The sequence below is a fragment of the Ranitomeya variabilis genome, chromosome 7 (assembly GCF_051348905.1).
Source record: "Ranitomeya variabilis isolate aRanVar5 chromosome 7, aRanVar5.hap1, whole genome shotgun sequence".
In the NCBI taxonomy this organism is placed as follows: domain Eukaryota; kingdom Metazoa; phylum Chordata; class Amphibia; order Anura; family Dendrobatidae; genus Ranitomeya; species Ranitomeya variabilis.
This window is the reverse complement of record NC_135238.1, coordinates 42,900,624-42,920,913: the sequence shown is the minus strand read 5'-3', so window position 1 is coordinate 42,920,913 and position 20,290 is coordinate 42,900,624. Positions and strand designations below refer to the sequence as shown.

Here is a 20,290-nt window from a genome sequence, read left to right as displayed (position 1 = left end):
GTGTGTCCAGCATATTGCCCCCAGTGTGTCCAGCATATTGCCCCCAGTGTGTCCAGCATATTGCCCCCAGTGTGTCCAGCATCCTGCCCCCAGTGTGTCCAGCATTCTGCCCCCAGTGTGTCCAGCATTCTGCCCCCAGTGTGTCCAGCATATTGCCCCAGTGTGTCCAGCATATTTCCCCCAGTGTGTCCAGCATCCTGCCCCCAATGTGTCCAGCATATTGCCCCCCGTGTGTCCAGCAATCTGCCCCAGTGTGTCCAGCATATTGCCCCCAGTTTGTCCAGCATTCTGCCCCCAGTGTGTCCAGCATATTGCCCCCAGTGTCCAGTATATTGCCCCCACTGTGTCCAGCATATTGCCCCCAGTGTGTCCAGCATATTGCGCCCCGTGTCTCCAGCATCCTGCCCCCAATGTGTGCATCATATTGCCCCCAGTGTCTCCAGCAAATTGCCCCCAGTGTGTCCAGCATCCTGCCCCCAGTGTGTCCAGCATATTGCCCCCAGTGTGTCCAGCATATTGCCCCCAGTGTGTCCAGCATATTGCCCCCAGTGTGTCCAGCATATTGCCCCCAGTGTGTCCAGCATCCTGCCCCCAGTGTGTCCAGCATTCTGCCCCCAGTGTGTCCAGCATTCTGCCCCCAGTGTGTCCAGCATATTGCCCCAGTGTGTCCAGCATATTTCCCCCAGTGTGTCCAGCATCCTGCCCCCAATGTGTCCAGCATATTGCCCCCCGTGTGTCCAGCAATCTGCCCCAGTGTGTCCAGCATATTGCCCCCAGTTTGTCCAGCATTCTGCCCCCAGTGTGTCCAGCATATTGCCCCCAGTGTCCAGTATATTGCCCCCACTGTGTCCAGCATATTGCCCCCAGTGTGTCCAGCAATCTGCCCCAGTGTGTCCAGCATATTGCCCCCAGTGTGTCCAGCATATTGCCCCCAGTGTGTCCAGCATATTGCCCCCAGTGTGTCCAGCATATTGCCCCCAGTGTGTCCAGCATCCTGCCCCCAGTGTGTCCAGCATCTCTGCCCCCAGTGTCCAGCATTCTGGCCCGGCCCCCTGAATTGCCGTCCGCAATAAAAAAAATAAATGAATTCTCCTCACCTGTCCGCACTCCAGCGGCGAAGCTCCCTCCAGCAGCGCGTACTCGCCGGCGACTGACAATGACATCAGACGCCGGCGACCAGGAGTGGATTAAGAGTAGCCAGGGCCCCGGGCTGTTCAGACACTGTGGGCCCCCCGGTCATGTGACTGGGTCATGTAACGGGTCATCATATACCTGAACCAGATTATTCCAGAAAAATAGTTGCTGTGTGAAACTATAACCTATCAAACATCCATTGATCTAGTCAATCTACCCTTCAGTTCAGTATATAGTATACAGTGTATAGTGTCAGTGTATAGGTCACACTGACTCACCAGTGACGTCTCTAGGTGAAGTCCTTCATCTTTCATCCAGCACAGACCGCCATCACTTCATCCAGCCAGGACTCGTCTCTGCAGGAAATAACACAGTTATCTCGAGCTCCGCTTGCAGAACACATTACTTAATTTTTCCTAACTTCTACATTATACCACATGAAGAAAAAGAGGTGACATAGTGTCACTCTACACAGTAACAGGACCGCCCCCCCATTTAAAACAGTGTCCTCAAAAAATAAAATAAATACATCACTGCAGTAATAATATCCCTTAATTAGCCCCTATGGTAATAATAATATCCCCCATCCTGGCCCCGTGTATCTCATTCCTGGCTCCAGCCATATGTTCTCCCATCCAGCCCTCATGAGTATCCATCCTGCCCCATATGATCTCCCCATCCTGCCCCATCAGTCTCCATTGTATCCATCCTGCCCCATGATCCTGCATGATCTGTCTCCAATCCTGCCCCATGTCTTTCATTCTGCCCCGTGTCTCCAATTATGCCCCGTATCTACATTCTGTCCATGTCTCTAGCATCTCTGCCCCCAGTGTCCAGCATCTTTGCCCCGCCCCCAGTGTCCAGCATCTCAGCCCCCAGTGTCCAGCATCTCTGCCCCCAGTGTCCAGCATCTCAGCCCCGTCTCCAGCATCTCTGCCCCCAATGTGTCCAGCATCCTGCCCCCAGTGTGTCCAGCATATTGCCCCCACTGTGTCCAGCATATTGCCCCAGTGTCCAGCAATCTGGCCCAGCTTCTCCAGCATATTGCCCCCAGTGTGTCCAGCAATCTGCCCCAGTGTCTCCAGCATATTGCCCCCAGTGTGTCCAGCAAACTGCCCCAGTGTGTCCAGCATTCTGCCCCAGTGTCTCCAGCATCCTGCCCCCAGTGTGTCCAGCATCCTGCCCCCAGTGTGTCCAGCATCCTGCCCCCAGTGTGTCCAGCATCCTGCCTCCAGTGTGTCCAGCATCCTGCCCCCAGTGTGTCCAGCCTATTGCCCCCAGTGTGTCCAGCATCCTGCCCCCAGTGTGTCCAGCATCCTGCCCCCAGTGTGTCCAGCATCCTGCCCCCAGTGTGTCCAGCATATTGCCCCCAGTGTGTCCAGCATCCTGCCCCCAGTGTGTCCAGCATCCTGCCCCCAATGTCTCCAGCATATTGCCCCAGTGTGTCCAGCAATCTGCCCCAGTGTGTCCAGCATTCTGCCCCCAGTGTCTCCAGCTTTCTACCCCAGTGTGTCCAGCATTTCTGCCCCCAGCATTCTGCCCCGGGATCGCCGCTCTAAAAAACAAACAAACAAAAAAAAACCAGCAAAACACACGAGTTCTTACTTACCTAGCCGCGCTCCTGAGGCGGCCGAAGCTTCCTCCCTCCACTCAGGTGAAGCGCGCACTCGCCGGCGGCTGACAATGACGTCAGTCGCCGGCGACGTGCTCCCTGCGGCACACGTCAGCAGCCAGCCTCCGATTGGCTGGCGGCTGTTAACTATTGACATGCGGGCCCGCACCCGCACGTCAATAGCCTAACTGCCACAGCGCCTGTAGGGGGGGGGGGCGGTGAGCAGATGAGACATGGCCGATGCGGGTCCCCTCTGCCCACCGGGCCCATACGCCAGACAGGGTAGTAATGCCCTGATGGCGGCTGAGGTCAATCTGAGCGGTTGCCCAGGGTCCCCCCCACACCACTGGGCCCTGGGCTACCGCCCAGATTGACCTCATTATAATCCGCCACTGCCGGCGACATGCGCGCTGCGGCTGACGTCAGCTGCCAGCCTCCAATTGGCTGGCGGCTGTTAACTATTGACGTGCGGGTGTGCGCCCGCACGTCAATAGCGTTAAACTGCCGCAGCGCCGGTAGGGGCCGGGCCGCCCGGTGAACAGATGAGACGGGGCCTGATGCGGGCCCCCTCTGCCCACAGTAATGGCGGCGGTCAATCTGAGCGGTAGCCCAGGGCCCCCCCACACCACTGGGTCCTGGGCTACCGCCCAGATTGACCTTATTATAATCCGCCACTGCAAGCAAACAACACCACGGAGCTTGGTAAGAGAGGCATCACTGAATTCTGTGTGTCAAACCCTATCTCCTGCTGTCTTCAGTTTACATAGCAAAAACCTGCTGACAGATTCTCTTTAAGTGATGGCCCCGTCCTCAAGCTGATTCACAAAAATAAAGAAATTGCAGCAGTCTATTTCAAGACTTGGATGAGACTCGCCTATTCAAGAAAAATATCGGATCCCTATGGATCACCTGTATAGCATCAGATTTTTACCAATACAGTGTCATTATTTTATCTTGCACATTTTAAATTGTTGATGTATAAAGTTGGATGCCACAGACACATGGATGGCTCCCAGATAGCAATATCGATAGAAATCGTTCCACAATTTTTCATACATCTGTCTGACCCCGGCGTTAATGAGAAAGTGATAGGAGATGATAGTTGGTGCTTTTAAAATTTGATGGAGAGAGGAGCTTGAGGCCGACACAGACATGCTGAAATGATAGTGACAGTTCTCCATAGAAACTTATAAGCACTAACGGTCATCTCCTATTCTCAGTAATGGGAAACCCTGCATTCACAGATGACAGATTTTAACGTTGAATTGAGAATGAATGATCAGTTAAAGAGAAGAAAGAAGTAGATTTTTCTAATACGATATATTGCAAAATTTCTTATTTTAGATTTTCTTAATTTAGCGGAAAAAAATATATTTATCTATTTACCGTATGCTACTACTAATACTAGGTGCAACTCTTTCTGTCTGTCTGCCAGGTTATTAATTAGTGCCCCCTACACTTACCAACACTTGGGGCAAATACCCTCCTGCCCCTTCTCCTAGCTACGGCCCTGCTCTGGCATGTTAGGTCCTATGTAACCTCCTCGTTGCAGTGACTTTACCTCTTTGAAGCCATACATTATGCTTTTTAATTACATGTCATGTGTGAACAACTAGTCTATACTTTGCGCATTTTGCAGTTTTGTCTCGTGCAAGAACCTCCGGTTAATTACCTGTTTCCAATTACCTGTGTAATTGAATGGAAAAGACGGAGTAATTCCTGACGTATTATAGTGTAGATGTTAATCACAATGTAAGCTGTTTAATATAATAGTGAATTGTCCTTTTCTTGTCTCCCATTCAGTGCGTCGTGTTTAATTGCTCCGATGGCCTCGACTATAAAGCTATGGGTAAATTCTTCAAAGGCCTTGCACAGTCTGGAGCCTGGGCTTGTTTCGATGAATTCAACAGAATTGAGGTAAAATCTACTAACGGGGTATTTCCGTGGTCTAATTGATGGTTTTATAGTCCCTAACCATATCATTTTAAATCTTTTTTCGGTATATTAATGTTTCAAATATTCAGCATTTTTGAGCACTGACCACCAGGTACTAAAAGTGCAGGCAGCTTGTATCCCCTGTTACAAATAAACCCATTCTCCATTGGTTCTGTAACATTTGTGCCTTCTTTTTCCATTTTTTTCCGCTGAAAAGTGGCATGCCTTTATTGCTTGCGACACATGACGGCGCCAGTCCTATTTTGCTCCCTGGGACGTTTTGTGCTGCTTGATAAGGGAGCTATTGGATTAATTTTGGTCTAGGTTTTGATCACTCCTCCCTGAGAGCCTTGGGAGGGACAGTCAGCTATTTAAACCCCTGAAGCTCTGACTCCCAGTGCCAGTTTTTAGCTGTCCTGGTATATACTACTTTGCTGTGATCCTGATTGTTTGTCCTGATTATTCCCATTCTTTGATTTTGGCTTGACTTTTGACTACCCATTTGCTTTACGATTTTGTCACTCTATGTGGTAAGGAAGGGGGCCTCTATTGAGTCCCTGGAACTGGGACCCTAACTATCCCTGTCCCGGGGGTACTCTTGATGGTAGAGAGGCCCGAGTCTCCAACCTTACTATGCTCCTGATATGCCCTAAGCAGTCACCTCACCCTCTCTTGGACAAGCAGGGATAACAAAAAGCAACTTAAATACAAAAAACACTTACCAAAGGTAGAGAGAAATCAAGGGAAGGATAGGCATGTATTAACCAAATGGGAATAGGATAATGGAGAAAGCATACACCCAAAAACAGAACACAACAATCTCCAGGAGCAACTGCGAACTCCAACTTCAGCACACCAACTCCAGCAAGTCAGGAACAAAACTTTTACAGGCGGGGATGAAAAGGTATAGCCAGGTTTTATAGACGGAGAAAATGAGTAGGTCAGGAACGTCTTTGAGATGAAGCTGCATGTCTCCAACTAGCATACAAAAGATGTTAACCTCTTCAAGGCCAAAGGAAACAACGTCCATTTAATATCAGGCACAAAACACGCAGGCTAAATAGAAGACCTGCGATTACCAATACGTAGTGATTGCCTAACCCCTGATCTCTCAGGAGAATGTGACACACTTGTGACAGATTTAATCTCAGACATGACTTCTTGGCTTTGACCCTACTTGGTGACTCTTCTTGCCTCTGGATCCCTCCTCTGGACAGCAGCCTTTTCGTGGAAGCAATCCAGTAGACTCCCATTATAAGACCAGATTCCTGTACAAGAACTAAAGGGTTCCCCTGGAATCTGTCAGATGGAGTGGCTTGTGCCAAGTCTGTCCTAGGTAGCCTTTTTTGTTCCTGTTCCCTCTGACAGACGTGACAGGTTCCAGACACATTAGTCAAGCTTGCACAGTTTTTCTACCATTTTCCTTCTTTATTGTGTGGTCTGTCACTTTGCAGCAAGGCCGCGCACCTTTGCAGCACAGGTTGAGCATGTGCAGAGTGGACCGCTGGGTGCTTCTCTGCTCTGTAGACATATCTTGTAATTATGTGCCATTTGTATGGTGCTAATAGACAGCTGAGGGATACATAATGAATACAAGGGGGCGCCTGCAGAGCATAGAGGCACGTCGGTGGTGTGCAGTGAGGACAGACGAGCAGTGCAAATGCGGTGTCACTGCACAAGGAGGGGAAAAAAGGATTGTGATAGGATTGGTACAGAAGTTGAAATCTGCACCAAATTTTGTTATGCATATTTCAATATAATAATGCTCCAGACTGTAAAATTCACCCTTTATGTCTGAAAGGTTGAAATCCCTGGAAAAAAATCAGAAGCATAAATTGATATTTAAAAATTGGCAACGCTGAACATTTTCTGGTGTAGATTTTATTCACATTTGTGGATAAAGTTTTGTAAAATTTCAGCCACAATCCTTCCAGATTTTCTGCCCGAGGTTAAGTTTCCACAATTAGTTTTTGATTACCGTAGTTTTTGACACTGCGCAAAAAAATTTGTGTCTTACAGTTCCAGCAAAGTGGATGGGATTTAGGCTAGGTTCAGATTGCGTTAGGGCAATCCGTTTTTATTGCTAAGCGCTAGCGGATTGCGCTAACGCAATGTCTTTTAAGGGGTCGCGTTAAACGTCCCCGCTAGCGCAGATCCCCGATCTGCGAGAGCGGGGAATGGACCTCGGGCGTGCCGCGGACGCTGCAAGCAGCGTCCGAGGCGCGCTACAAAAGAACGGTACATCGCTAGCGCGTGCCGAAAATGACATGCGCTAGCAATGCGCTTAAACATTGCTGGCAATGGGAGCGCTAACGGACGCGGTGCACGGCGTTAATTTCGCCGTGCAACGCTGTCCGTTAGCGCTCGCAATGGGAACCTAGCCTTATAGAAATGTCATGCCTACTGGGCTTTTTTTAATTAAAAATAAAAAGATTAAACTGACCTGCTGTGCGTTTTTGATATCCACAACATGTCAATTTCTCTTGCGGGTACGCCGAGTTTTTAGTGCGGATTTTACCCATAAAATTGCATTACATGATTAGAATCTGCATGTAAAAAAATGTGTTATTGTGCATTTTCTGCTGTGTATCCCTCTGCGTGCAGATACACAAACGTGACCAACCACCGAAGACCAAGTCACCATCAGGAGATAAGGGGAGAAGAAGCATGATGAATGACAGGCTGATGTTGCTCCTTCTTCTTATGCATTATGCCATGTGTCACACTGTGTGATGACTGTATCATATACATAAGCACTATCTCTCTATACCCAGGTGGAGGTATTGTCAGTAGTGGCCCAGCAGATCCTCAGCATACAACAGGCAATCATAAGAAACATGAAGACATTCTTGTTCGAGGGAACTGAGCTGACACTCAACCCAACATGTTCTGTATTCATCACCATGAATCCTGGCTATGCTGGTCGTGCTGAACTCCCTGATAATCTAAAGGTATGCAGCGGACATTTCCTAATATCATATTCCAACAATAAAAATCATATTTATTAGAATTAAAAACCTTAAATAATGCACAATAAATAAAATTTTGCCAAACCCGCCCATTTTGGCCAGATTGGCCAACCTTCTCATGGTGGCTTCTTGACTGCTCCACAACTTATTATGTCAAGGGTTGAAATTCAGTCGGTCAATCCTTTTGTTTGGCAGGAAGATAACCTGATTTTGGCAGCAACTTTCTGTTAGAGACCACAGGAGAGCTAGCTGAGAGAAATAGGAGAAATAGCTGTCGGCTGGATGATAATGTGCATGGCCAGCTTTAAGATGTTTGTTCCCTGGATAGAAATATCCAAATTGGCTCTCCTCCAGGAGGAAGAAAGCCAACTCTAATGCAATCTGTTGGAAGCGGCTAGCCTATAAGTCAATGTCCAGCCCTTTCTAAAGCCTTGTCACATGACTTAAGATACTCGAGTGTAGCCAAACTAGGGTCTTCTGCTAAAGGACGGCCATTTCTGGGTTCTTGGCCATTATCACTTCCTGTAGTAGAGCTAGTGGGTTTTGTGGACATGACACTCACCCTTTTGTGGGTTCGGCTGACAAAGCATGATATGCCTGCTGGTTAGTAAATGGAACTTTGATTATATTAGTTGCTATAAGGAATGCTATTTTTGATAGATGCTTCCTTTTGATTATTTTATATAGACCAACAGGTTGGATGTTTGAACACACCAATTATACATTTATATATTAAGGATGAATTTAGTTGAGTACATTTTTGTTTTTCAGGCATTGTTTAGGACAGTGGCTATGATGGTCCCGGACTATGCTCTTATTGGGGAAATATCCCTTTATTCAATGGGATTCTTGGATTCTAGAAGGTAAGAGCACACACATTGCCAGGTTCACATGAGTGTATGGAAAATCTTCTGTTTCTCATCCAGAAAAGAAAAATAGATGTTTTTTCATGGATATTGTCATCAGTATACCATCAGTATTCCATCCGTTTGGCAATTTTTTACTTTTCTATGACACCCTCCCACCAATCAGACATTGATGACCTATCCTAAGGATAGGCCATCAATATTAAAGTCCTGGTCAGCCCCCTTAATAATTGCAATGGATAAAAACAAATGGATGTCAAACAGATTTGGGTGTTTTGCTCACCCATCGACTTATAATGGCCGAGTCTGATCTGAAATACAGATTAAAGTAGTTCATGCTGCGTTTTTATGTAAAAATGTTCACACGGACTAGCACGTTGACTTGCGTTGGTCAGAATGCTGTCCATATGCTGCCGATTTTGCATACGGACAGCACAAGGACCAATAATACGCTTACCTAAATGACTAACTTTGTCCAGTTTCCTGCCACTGATGTAAGGTCTAAGGTAATACAGGGGGCACTATGGGTGCCCCAAGCCTATTTGAGGCTGAACTTCCTGAAAAAGGCAAACAAGTGATGGGGGACCAGTCCAAGTTAAAGGAGAATAAGGAACAGGGTACACAATCATCTTGTGGTTATAGAATATTCATTGTGATGGCATTCATTATTAATAATAAAGATGGGGATAAGGAACAGGGTACATGGTCATCTTGTTGTTGTAGAATACTCATTGTGATGGCATTCATTAGTAATACTAAAGATGGGGATAAGGAACAGGGTACACGGTCATCTTGTGGTTGTAGAATATTCATTATGATGGCATTCATCAGTAATAATAAAGATGGGAATAAAGAATAGGGAACATGGTCATCTTGTGGTTGTAGAATATTCATTGTGATGGCATTCATCTATCTATATATATAATTGTCTAAGGGTTTTTCCGTCTGTCTGTCTTTCTGTCTGTCTTTCCTGGAAATCCCGCGTCTCTGATTGACCAATCAGCGACGGGCACAGCATGGCGACGATGATGTCATAATGGAAATCCCACGTCTCTGATTGGTCGAGACCAATCAGCGACGGGCACAGTATCGACGTAGATGTCATAATGGTTGCCATGGCGACAATGATGTCATAAAGGTTGCCTCGACCAATCAGCGACGGGCACAGTCTGCCGCGAATTCTGGAATCATGATTGTCCATATACTAAGGGGACATGCATATTCTAGAATACCCGATGCATTAGAATCGGGCCACAGTCTAGTTAGTAATAATACTGATGGGGATAAGGAACAGGGTACATGGTCATCTTGTTGTTGTAGAATACTCATTGTGATGACATTCATTAGTAATACTTAAGATGGGGATAAGGAACAGGGTACATGGTCATCTTGTGGTTGTAGAATATCTATTGTGATGGCATTCATTAGTAATACTAAAGATGGGGATAAGGAACAGGGTACACGATCATCTTCTGGTTGTAGACTGTTCATTGTGATGGCATTCATCAGTAATAATAAAGATGGGAATAAAGAACAGGGTACACGGTCATCTTGTGGTTGTAGAATACTCACTGTAATGGCATTCATTAGTAATAATACTGATGGAGATAAGGAACAGGGTACATGGTCATCTTGTTGTTGTAGAATATTCATTGTGATGGCATTCATTAGTAATAATAAAGATAGGGATAATGAACAGGGTACACGATCATCTTGTGGTTGTAGAATATTCATTGTGATGGCATTCATCAGTAATAATAAAGATGGGGATAATGAACAGGGTACACGATCATCTTGTGGTTGTAGAATATTCATTGTGATGGCATTCATCAGTAATAATAAAGATGGGGATAAGGAACAGGGTACATGGTCATCTTGTGGTTGTAGAATATTCATTGTGATGGCATTCATCAGTAATAATAAAGATGGGGATAATGAACAGGGTACACGATCATCTTGTGGTTGTAGAATACTCATTGTGATGGCATTCATCAGTAATAATAAAGATGGGGATAAGGAACAGGGTACACGGTCATCTTGTGGTTGTAGAATACTCATTGTGATGGCATTCATCAGTAATAATAAAGATGGGGATAAGGAACAGGGTACACGATCATCTTGTGGTTGTAGAATATTCATTGTGATGGCATTCATCAGTAATAATAAAGATGGGGATAAGGAACAGGGTACACGATCATCTTGTGGTTGTAGAATATTCATTGTGATGGCATTCATTAGTAATAATAAAGATGGTTTAATTTTTTTATTTTTAGAAGAAGAAATGGTATTTTATATTAATCATTTTATCAAGCAAAGAACAGAACGCCTATTAGAAGAACACATCAATAGATCTTTTCTTTACATTTTGCATTGAATTAAGCAGAGAGGGAATATTCTTTACCTGATACTACTAAATGATTCAGATGGAAGATTAAGAATTCTGATTATCTGCTCCCTGAAATGTATAATCCAATTACCAGCTAAATATTTCACAGTACGATCATTTCCTTTAATTGCTCTATACTGGCGACATTAGCGTGAGTTTCCAATCCATGATTGAAGCAATTTATTAAGCCAATAAGTCACATATTCTCCTATAGTAAATGAATCCTACAGCAGTTACAGGGTTTTCTTATTACTTATGTTAAAGGGGAAGTTTACCTGTAAAGAATAACTACACCTTATATTTAATTTTCTTTTATAATTCTACATTACAAGTGAAAATAAGAAACTTTGTAATATTTCTTATCAGAGAAAAATGCCTCTTTCCCAACTTACTAGATCGGGTTCAGATGGCCATATGGAAAAAATGGGCCAGACACGTCCACAAATTGCAGATGTCACTGGCTCCATGTGCTCCGTGCCAGAAATGCTATTACATTGCATGCATTATTCGGCTCCATGAAACGGACCAGAATAGTGCATGCTTAGATTATTTTCTCCTTAGGTCCGCATGGGAAATTGGCCATGTGAACTCTGGCGTTAAAGGATCCATTGTGCACATGGACAGTACACGGACCTGTTATAAGCTTGTCTGAACAAGTTACGTCTCTCATACCTGTGCCTCTGTCAAAGGAATCCAATTTTTGTGGTTTATTGGTCAACCCAAGTTTCGAAGTTTCAATCTTCTGGTGAAGTCCAATAATTAAGGAGAAGCCGCTTCACCGGAAGCTTGAAACCTCGAAACGCATTGGCCTGTAAAGTGCAGAATTGGATTCCTGTCATTATTGATGCAGTAATTGATGCAAAAGGAGCCCAGACCAAGTACTGAGTGCATTTACTCAACATACATCTCAGTAGGCCAACATTTTGGATGTTAAAATCATTTTTTTCAAGCTGGTGTTATAAAGTATTCTAATTTATTGAGATAACGACTTTTGGGTTTTCATTGGCTGTAAGCCATAATCATCAACATTAACAGAAATAAACGCTTGAAATACAGCTCTGGCAAAAATTAAGAGACCACTGCAAAATGTTCAGTTTGTCTGATTTTTTTCTTTGTAGGTATATTTTTGAGTAAAATGTAAATTGTAAAGAAAACAAGTTCATAATCATTTAGTAACAACAAAACTAATGTTTTAACTCAGGAAGAGTTCAGAAATCAATATTTTGTGGAATAACCATGATTTTTAATCACAGCTTTCATGCATCTTGGCATGCTTTCCACCAGTCTTTCACACTGCTTCTGGCTCAAAAATTTAAGCAGCTCTTCTTTGTTTGATGGCTTGTGACTATCCATCATCTTCTTGATTACATTCCAGAGGTTTTCAATGGGGTTCAGGTCTGGAGATTGGGCTGCCCATGACAGAGTTTTGATGTGGTGGTCTCTTAATTTTTGCCACAGCTGTATATCAATCTCTATATAATATATGAGTTTCACTTTTTGTAGTGAAAAACTGAAATAAATTAACTTTTTGATGATATTCTAATTTTGTGAGAAGCACCTGTAACTTATTTAGTAATGTTTTTTTTCATGGATTCAAATAAAAATAATTTTATTAAGGATTTCTGGCATTTTTTCCTTTTTACTGTATAGTAAAAAAATATATTTTTTATCTTTAAAAAAGAATCATTTTTATTGAAAAGTTGATGGCACCATTTTTTCTTAATTGCAGATTTTGGCCTAATAAGCTGGTACTTGTGGCCTTTGTTAGGCCCCTATCCGCCAATTTTCGCACAAGTCACAACATACACTAAGCAATGACACTTCTTCCATTTCTTTATCAGCATCATCTGTTATCTGACATTCCGGAAATATAAAAATACATTTGAAATCCCATTTGCCAGAACTGCCTTATTTTGTAAAAGAACTTTTTCATGCAGATAAACTTTTTCAGTAATGGACTAGAGTAGTAATGGAAAACAGCGTGGTGATGTACAAATTTTAGGAAAATGATTTGTGAAGAGATGAAAGATGAAATTTGATATCTCCTAGCAGCAGGCGTCTTCTGTAACTTTCCATGTACAATCACAGTTATTTTTTTTTACATTTAGATCTGTAGGGATTGGGACGCAATGATAACATTTTTGCATCACCGGGCCCCTAGTAGATTAGCGCATTTTTAATGCTGATCGTTAGTGATGAGCGAGCGTGCTGGGATGAGGTGTTATCTGAGCATGCTTGAAAAATGTTCGAGTCCCCGTGGCTGCATGTCTCTGGCTCTTTGACAGCCACAACACATGCAGGGATTGTCTGTTTGTTAGACAGGCGCAACACATGCAGGGATGGCCTAACATATAATTCAAGCACGCTGAAGACACTCGGTTAGCACCCGAGCATGCTCAGATAACACCTTATCCCAGCACGTTTGCTCAGCACTATTGATCATGGATATGAAAAAAGTTGAATTCATTTTTGGTTATCACATCAGCTGTTTCCTCTTATCCCTTTTAAAGTCATTTTCTTTATTTAAGGATCCGTAATTTCCCTGAGTTGAAATAACAGCTCTACTAGTTATCAGTAATGAGAACAGATCAGGAAGGGAACAGAACCTCTGTGTAAATGTTAATATCTGGTGGATTCATGGTACATATGAGGAAATCTATAATGTGCGTATTCGTAAGTTCTTGTATTTTCCATAAAATAACCCATTTTTACGAAAACTCATCATTTCTCTGTTATTACTTCTGAAAATGTATGAATAACATGACAATTAGTTGTTAGCATTTATCTTTTAAATTTGGCGGGTCTCGACACACTACAAAAGGGTCAGACTGTGCCGGGATACACTGTGGTGACAAGGAGAATGGTAACATTCAGTTTTAAAGGGTGTCTGTCATTAGGTTTTTGCTACCTTATCTGATGTAGGAAAATAGACCCTGATTCCAGCGATGTATCACTTAGATTACTGTGTGCAGCGATTCTGACACACTCAGAGTTTTTTAATTTAGCAATGCAGCAGAGCTGAGAAAGCTAACCCTGCCCACATCAAGCTCTGCTTATCACATGAGGGGGCGGAGTCAGACTAGCATGCATGGCCCTGCTGTAACTGATGTAGTCCAGACATAATCACCAGGTGATAAAACCTCCAGTATAAGTAAACAACCACACACAGCCTGACATGTGACACATCATTGAATTCTGTGTTTTAACCCCTACCTCATGCTGTCCTCAGATTACATAGCAAAACCCTGCTGACAGATTCCCTTTAACATATTCATACATTTCCTGGAGGAATAACAGAGAAACATCTCAATGAAGAGTTCTAAGAAAATGTGCTCCAAAATTGTTATTTTATGGGGAATAAAAGTACCGCATTTACTAAAGACATTTCAGGAGAGCTGAATGCCATCTGCTACCATTTACTTTGGTCTTATAGCAAAGCATATGAATTGTTGCATGTTTGGACTGGCCCACAGGAGAAGAGGAGAATCCTCCGGTGGGCCACCACCCTCTTGTATGAGCATACATGGCACTATATACTGGAATCACTATGTACAGACAATGGCGGCATCTTATTTATTTAACAAACACCCAGTCCATTGTTATATACATTTGTCATTGAGGATAATGTCACATTTGCATGTGTCTGAAAAGTGGGGCCCTGGAGTTGGTTACTGGTGGGCCCTTGGCGACACCCTAGTCCAACACTGATTGTGTGATATTATAGCTCCACTAATAAGCAAATGTCAGGTTAAAGAAAATTGGTCACCAGGATTTTGCTATGTGATCTGAAATCAGCATGATAAACTCATGAAATACAGAAATTACATAGAATAAATAGAGAACGATTATTGGTTCGATGCGAATAATGCCAAGTGCAGAAACAATAATAAGTCTGTGCAAGTAAATGTCCTTAAAGGGGGTTTTCCCCTAGGATTTTGCGACTAATCTGAGATCATCATAATGTAGGAGCAGAGACCCTGATTCCAGCAATGCATCATACCGGGCTGCTTGCTGTAATTTTTATAAAATCACAGTTTTATCATCTGCAGATTTACTAGTTCTCTAAACACTGAGCTTAGTATAACCACAACCACACCCCTGATTGGCAGCAGCTTTCTGTGTACACTGTGCATAGGCAGAAAGTTGCTAACCAGTGGTGGAGGCGAGGTTACACAGAACAGAGGAATATGGAGGACTACATGGCAGCAGATCTACTAGTCCTCCAGTGATAGTCTCCAGTAATTTTATCACAGCTACAGCAAGCAGCCTAGTAAGTGACATATCACTGGAATCAGGGTCTCTGCGTTACATTATGCTGCTCTCAGAATAGATGTTAAAAATCTGGTGACAGATCCCTGTTAAGGACACTAACTTTCACGGACTAATTATTATTGTTTTTGCACTTGGCATTGCTCCGATCGAACAAATAGTCTCTCTTTATTCATTCTATATAATTTCTGTTTTTAATGAGATTATTAGATGCCGTTATAAAGAACAATAAGCGTGATGGGTTTTGCTGCCTGTGTAGATGAGCTACTTAATTTTTCTTTTATTTCTCAGCCTGGCTCAGAAGATTGTCGCCACTTACCGGCTGTGTTCTGAGCAGCTGTCATCTCAGCACCACTATGACTATGGGATGCGGGCCGTGAAATCTGTCCTCACTGCTGCCGGCAACCTGAAGCTTAAGTATCCAGAAGAGGATGAGAGCGTGCTTCTCCTGCGAGCGCTACTAGACGTCAACCTGGCGAAATTCTTGGCACAAGACGTCCCTCTCTTTGAGGTAATGAGACAATGAGCCATGACAAGTTCTTGTGATATGAACAATGGCTCGCTATCATCATTTTCCTTGAGTGCAGAGATAAGCAAAACTCACTTTGTCTCTGTACTTTCAGATAATGTGATCGCATTTGATAGCTGATGTGATAAATCTACAATAAATAATATTTTCTTACCCCCCAAAAAAATCATATAAAGCATCAGCCACTAGTTCTGTGCCCTTCTATGTATTTCCCTGTCCACTGCCTGTTGCCAAGTGTAATCAGTCTGTATCAGCAGAGAAGCAGACATGGATTACAGTAAGACGGTGGTACGTTTTTTGCTTCACTGCTCTCAAACTTCAGACAGCTTTCAGTTGGGTGATAGAAATGCATGCTGGGAAGTGATAAAAAGGAGGTTGCAGCACCGATAGTGCTGGCAGAATGATGATGAAGAGGAACCACCCTAGAAGAGGAATGGAGGTAATGAGAATTGGGATAATTTACAGCGTTAATTTCATTACGACCGAACTCATTTCTTACGCATTTGTGGATTTTATCCAACTTTCATGAAAAAAAGAAGAAACAACTGCTCAAAAACCACATAAAAATCACTTAAAAAATGAATGGAAACAGCACAAAACCCATATAAACCACAGATGGAAAAGTCATATAATTTTTTTTACCATACCTTATTAGTGTGCTTTTCTCCCGTCATGGGTTATCTTGCCCTAATTCCACCACAGTTGTATATTTGTGACATAGTTTTGGTAAAATACTGCCGTGTACATTTCTTCCCCTTCATTAATAGTTGTAAACACTCCAGTAAAATGCACTTTTATTAATCCGGGGGTGCATGGATTTTCTGTCGTCTATTGTAAAACACAAAACCACCTCACTTATATTAATAGATTTTTCTCACTAGCAATGTAATAACATACACCGGTAAGTCTGCTAAGCTCTGCAAGAGCCTTAATGCTCCATTATACTGTCAGAACGTGTAAGAACGATCCATCTCGTACGCATCCATCCATTATCTCCGTGACTGGCATTAATGACATCTTAAATGAGTAGTGATCTACGATAACTCAAATGTCAAAAGTGTAAGACAGAAGACATTGCCAGGGCCATTGTGAGCTTTTCAGTAAAATTTACCCTTATTAACCTCATCATTTAAAAGATGATTGGTTAAACTCGTTCTTCTGCTGAGATACAATTACTAGAACGCCTGTCTATAGTTTTTGCTGTCCATGTTCATTAATGAGCATTGGAAGACCATGACCTTGTCACTTTTAAATCTTGCTTGGATCACTTTTCGGTACTTGCTAAATACCAGCTGTTTTAGAAATACTCTGACCATATCATCTAGTCATCACAAAATTGCCCTTGTCAAAGTAGCTCAGATCCTTACCTTTGGCCATCTTTCCTGTTTCCAACATGTCAAGATCAAGAAGTGATGGTTCACTTGCCCTTTGGCCATCTTTCCAGCTTCCAACACATCAACATCAAGAAGTGACAGTTCACTTGCCCTTTAGCCATCTTTCCAGCTTCCAACACATCAACATCAAGAAGTGACAGTTCACTTGCCCTTTAGCCATCTTTCCAGCTTCCAACATATCAACGTCAAGAAGTGACGGTTCACTTGCCTTTTGGCCATCTTTCTAACTTCCAACACATCAACGTCAAGAAGTGATGGTTCACTTGCCTTTTGGCTATCTTTCCAACTTCCAACACTTCAACGTCAAGAAGTGACGGTTCACTTGCCCTTTGGACATCTTTCCAACTTCCAACACTTTAACGTCAAGAAGTGACAGTTCACTTGCCCATTGGCGATCTTTCCTGCTTCCAACACATCAATGTCAAGAAGTGACGGTTCACTTGCTGCCTAATACATCTCATCTTTCGACAGGAACCATTCTCACATGATAATCAATGCGAGGCGACATTTGGCCATCTTAGTAATTTTAAAGTGAATTATTCTAAATCAGAGGCCCTTAATATAACTTTATCTAGAGATGAAGTTCAACATCTTAAAGATAATTTTCCCTTTAAATGGCAGGAAACAGCATTAAGATACTTGGGAGTAACCATCCCGACAGATCATACTAAACTATATTCTTTAAACTTCCAACCCCTTTTGGATAAGACTTTGAAAGACTTAGGTAGCTATGATAAGCGGAAGCTCTCATGGTTCGGCCGTATAAATGCGATAAAAATGGATGTCCTTACTCGTTTCCTGTATATTTTCCAGACAGTTCCTCTAATTCCTCCTCCTTCTTTCTTTTCCAGAATCCAATCAGCTATCTCGAGATTTGTGTGTGTGTGGGGGGGGGGAGTAGTCCCCGGATCGGCATGGGTACTTTATATAGGCTCAAAGGCTCAGGGGGCGTGGGTCTTCCGAATTTCAAATTGTATCACAGAGCAGCGCTATTGACAATGCATGCTAGACTGGCAGTTCCACAGTTCAGACAAACAATGGGTGGGAATAGAACAAATTAGCTCTACAATTCCACTCCATAACCTTCCCTGGATCAGCCCTAAAAGTAGAGGTCAATTCAGTTCTGAAGCTGACCTCCTTAAAGATACACTTAGAGGATGGGATCTGGAGACCCTCAGAGGCTCTCTGTCCTTAGGCAGTGGACCGCTTACGCCTCTCTTCTCTAATCCAGAGTTTCCCCCGGGGGTGGAGAGGGATCGTTTTCTTGGGTGGGAGAGAGGGGACAATACCAGATTCTTTCATGTCCTCAAGGGTTCGGCCATGCCCGCTTTCGAATCAGTGCAGCCATTAGAGGGAGGGGGCCCTTCTGATTAATTGGAATACCTCCAACTAAAATCCTTCCTCTCGTCTCCAGAGGGCGCAGGCTCATACTCCTCCCTTCCTACGCCGTTTGAAAAGCTTTTCCTGTTGGGGTCGCCGCCTGCACATGCTGTCTCCTTAATATATGCTCTTTTGAACCAAAATACCAAAGACAAGTTCCCCAAGTAGAATAAACATAAATAAGGGCGCTGCACTATATTCACTTAGCCTGCTGCAGCAAATATTAAGAACTAACTACCAAATAGTTCAAAAATATAGGCAAAAAAAAGCCAAACATAATAGCTTATGGGGAAATATCTGCGCTGCAGGTATATTGGGTGTCCCCCAAAAAAAGGGCAGAATCAGAATAACAAAAGTGGTTAGAGATAATACCAATATTTGTACAGAAAAATGCTTAATAATACATCTTACACTTACTCTTCACTTGCTACAATGCAGCGATAATGATGATCATGAGGCGTTTCAGGGATGTCCCTGAGGAAGGAGTCTGCCGACTCCGAAACGCGTTGGATTAGCTTTTTGGTCTATGGTGCGATCTGTACTCATCCTTCAGCCGATCACGTGATACCCCACGTGCTTGTGACGTCACGCGAGGTCCTGCAGCTTTGCTGCACCTCGTCGGCCAACTGTTACTGGAAGCGCGCATTACCGTCTCGTGAGTGGATTATCATCTACAACATTATACAGGTGCCTGTTACCGACCGGGACAGGTTCACACCTTGGTATTTCATATCTTGGAGCAACTACAGATTTATTCAAGTTAAACGCGGACATCCTGATAGAGTTACTTTAAAGCCAAAAGGACCTTTCTGAAACGCCTCATGATCATCATTATCGCTGCATTGTAGCAAGTGAAGAGTAAGTGTAAGATGTATTATTAAGCATTTTTCTGTACAAATATTGGTATTATCTCTAACCACTTTTGTTATTCTGATTCTGCCCTTTTTTTGGGGGACACCCAATATACCTGCAGCGCAGATATTTCCCCATAAGGTATTAAGTTCCCCAAGTATGTGGAGAAGTGGCGGGGTGAGTTGGGAGTTGCCATATCGGAGGCGGAGTGGAGGAAGGTGTTCGTATATTCACATAAATTCTCTATTGCCTGTGCCGCACAGGAAAAGAATTACAAAATTCTCACCAGGTGGTATCGCTGTCCTGATGTCTTACACGCCGCTTTTCCCTCCGTCTCCGATAGGTGCTGGCGTTGTAGAGTAGAGAGAGGTACCATGCTACACATTTGGTGGGGATGTAAGCTTGTTAAGCCATTTTGGAATTCTGTCTTTTCCGCTTATCAAGCCATTAGGTCATTTGGTGACCAACTCCCCCCAGGTGGCTTTATTATCTATCCTCCCGGGCTCGTTTCACTTCCAGAAAAAGGGGCTCCTAAGATTGTGCTTAACTGCTGCGCACACTGTGATCCCGAGACATTGGAAATCCTCCCAATCTCCTAGTGTGTCTGAATGGGTCAAGGAGATGACCAGCCTTCAAAGTATGGAGGAATTGTCCGCTGAGGTTAACGGTTCAATGGAGAAATATCTGCAGGCCTGGAGTCCTTGGATTTTGTTTATGGACTCTCAGGACTTCCAATCCCTTTTTTCTAAGCCATAAGGAAGATAGATTGAACAATACGGGTTAGATGGACATCATTATAGGGGTGCAAGTTGCCCCCTTCTATATCAGACTCCATGGTTCCTCCCCCTCCCCCCTTTTTTTTTCATCCTCTCTCCTCCCCCATATTCCTCTTCTTAGTCTCATTCTTTCCGTTCCTGTTTATACCATTATTACTTGGAGTGACCTAGCTCCTCTTGTTTGGGTC

The 20,290-nt window shown here is 43.5% G+C and overlaps 1 protein-coding gene across 1 annotated transcript in view; it reads left to right on the top strand.

Moving 5' to 3' along the window:
- DNAH3 (dynein axonemal heavy chain 3) overlaps positions 1–20,290 on the top strand; it is a 373,447-nt gene that overhangs the window by 215,210 nt on the left and 137,947 nt on the right. Inside the window, exons 30-33 of the mRNA XM_077274961.1 lie at positions 4,550–4,663; positions 7,456–7,632; positions 8,422–8,513; positions 15,463–15,682. Coding sequence (XP_077131076.1) covers positions 4,550–4,663; positions 7,456–7,632; positions 8,422–8,513; positions 15,463–15,682 — 603 coding nt within the window. The remainder of the gene's footprint in view (positions 1–4,549; positions 4,664–7,455; positions 7,633–8,421; positions 8,514–15,462; positions 15,683–20,290) is intronic.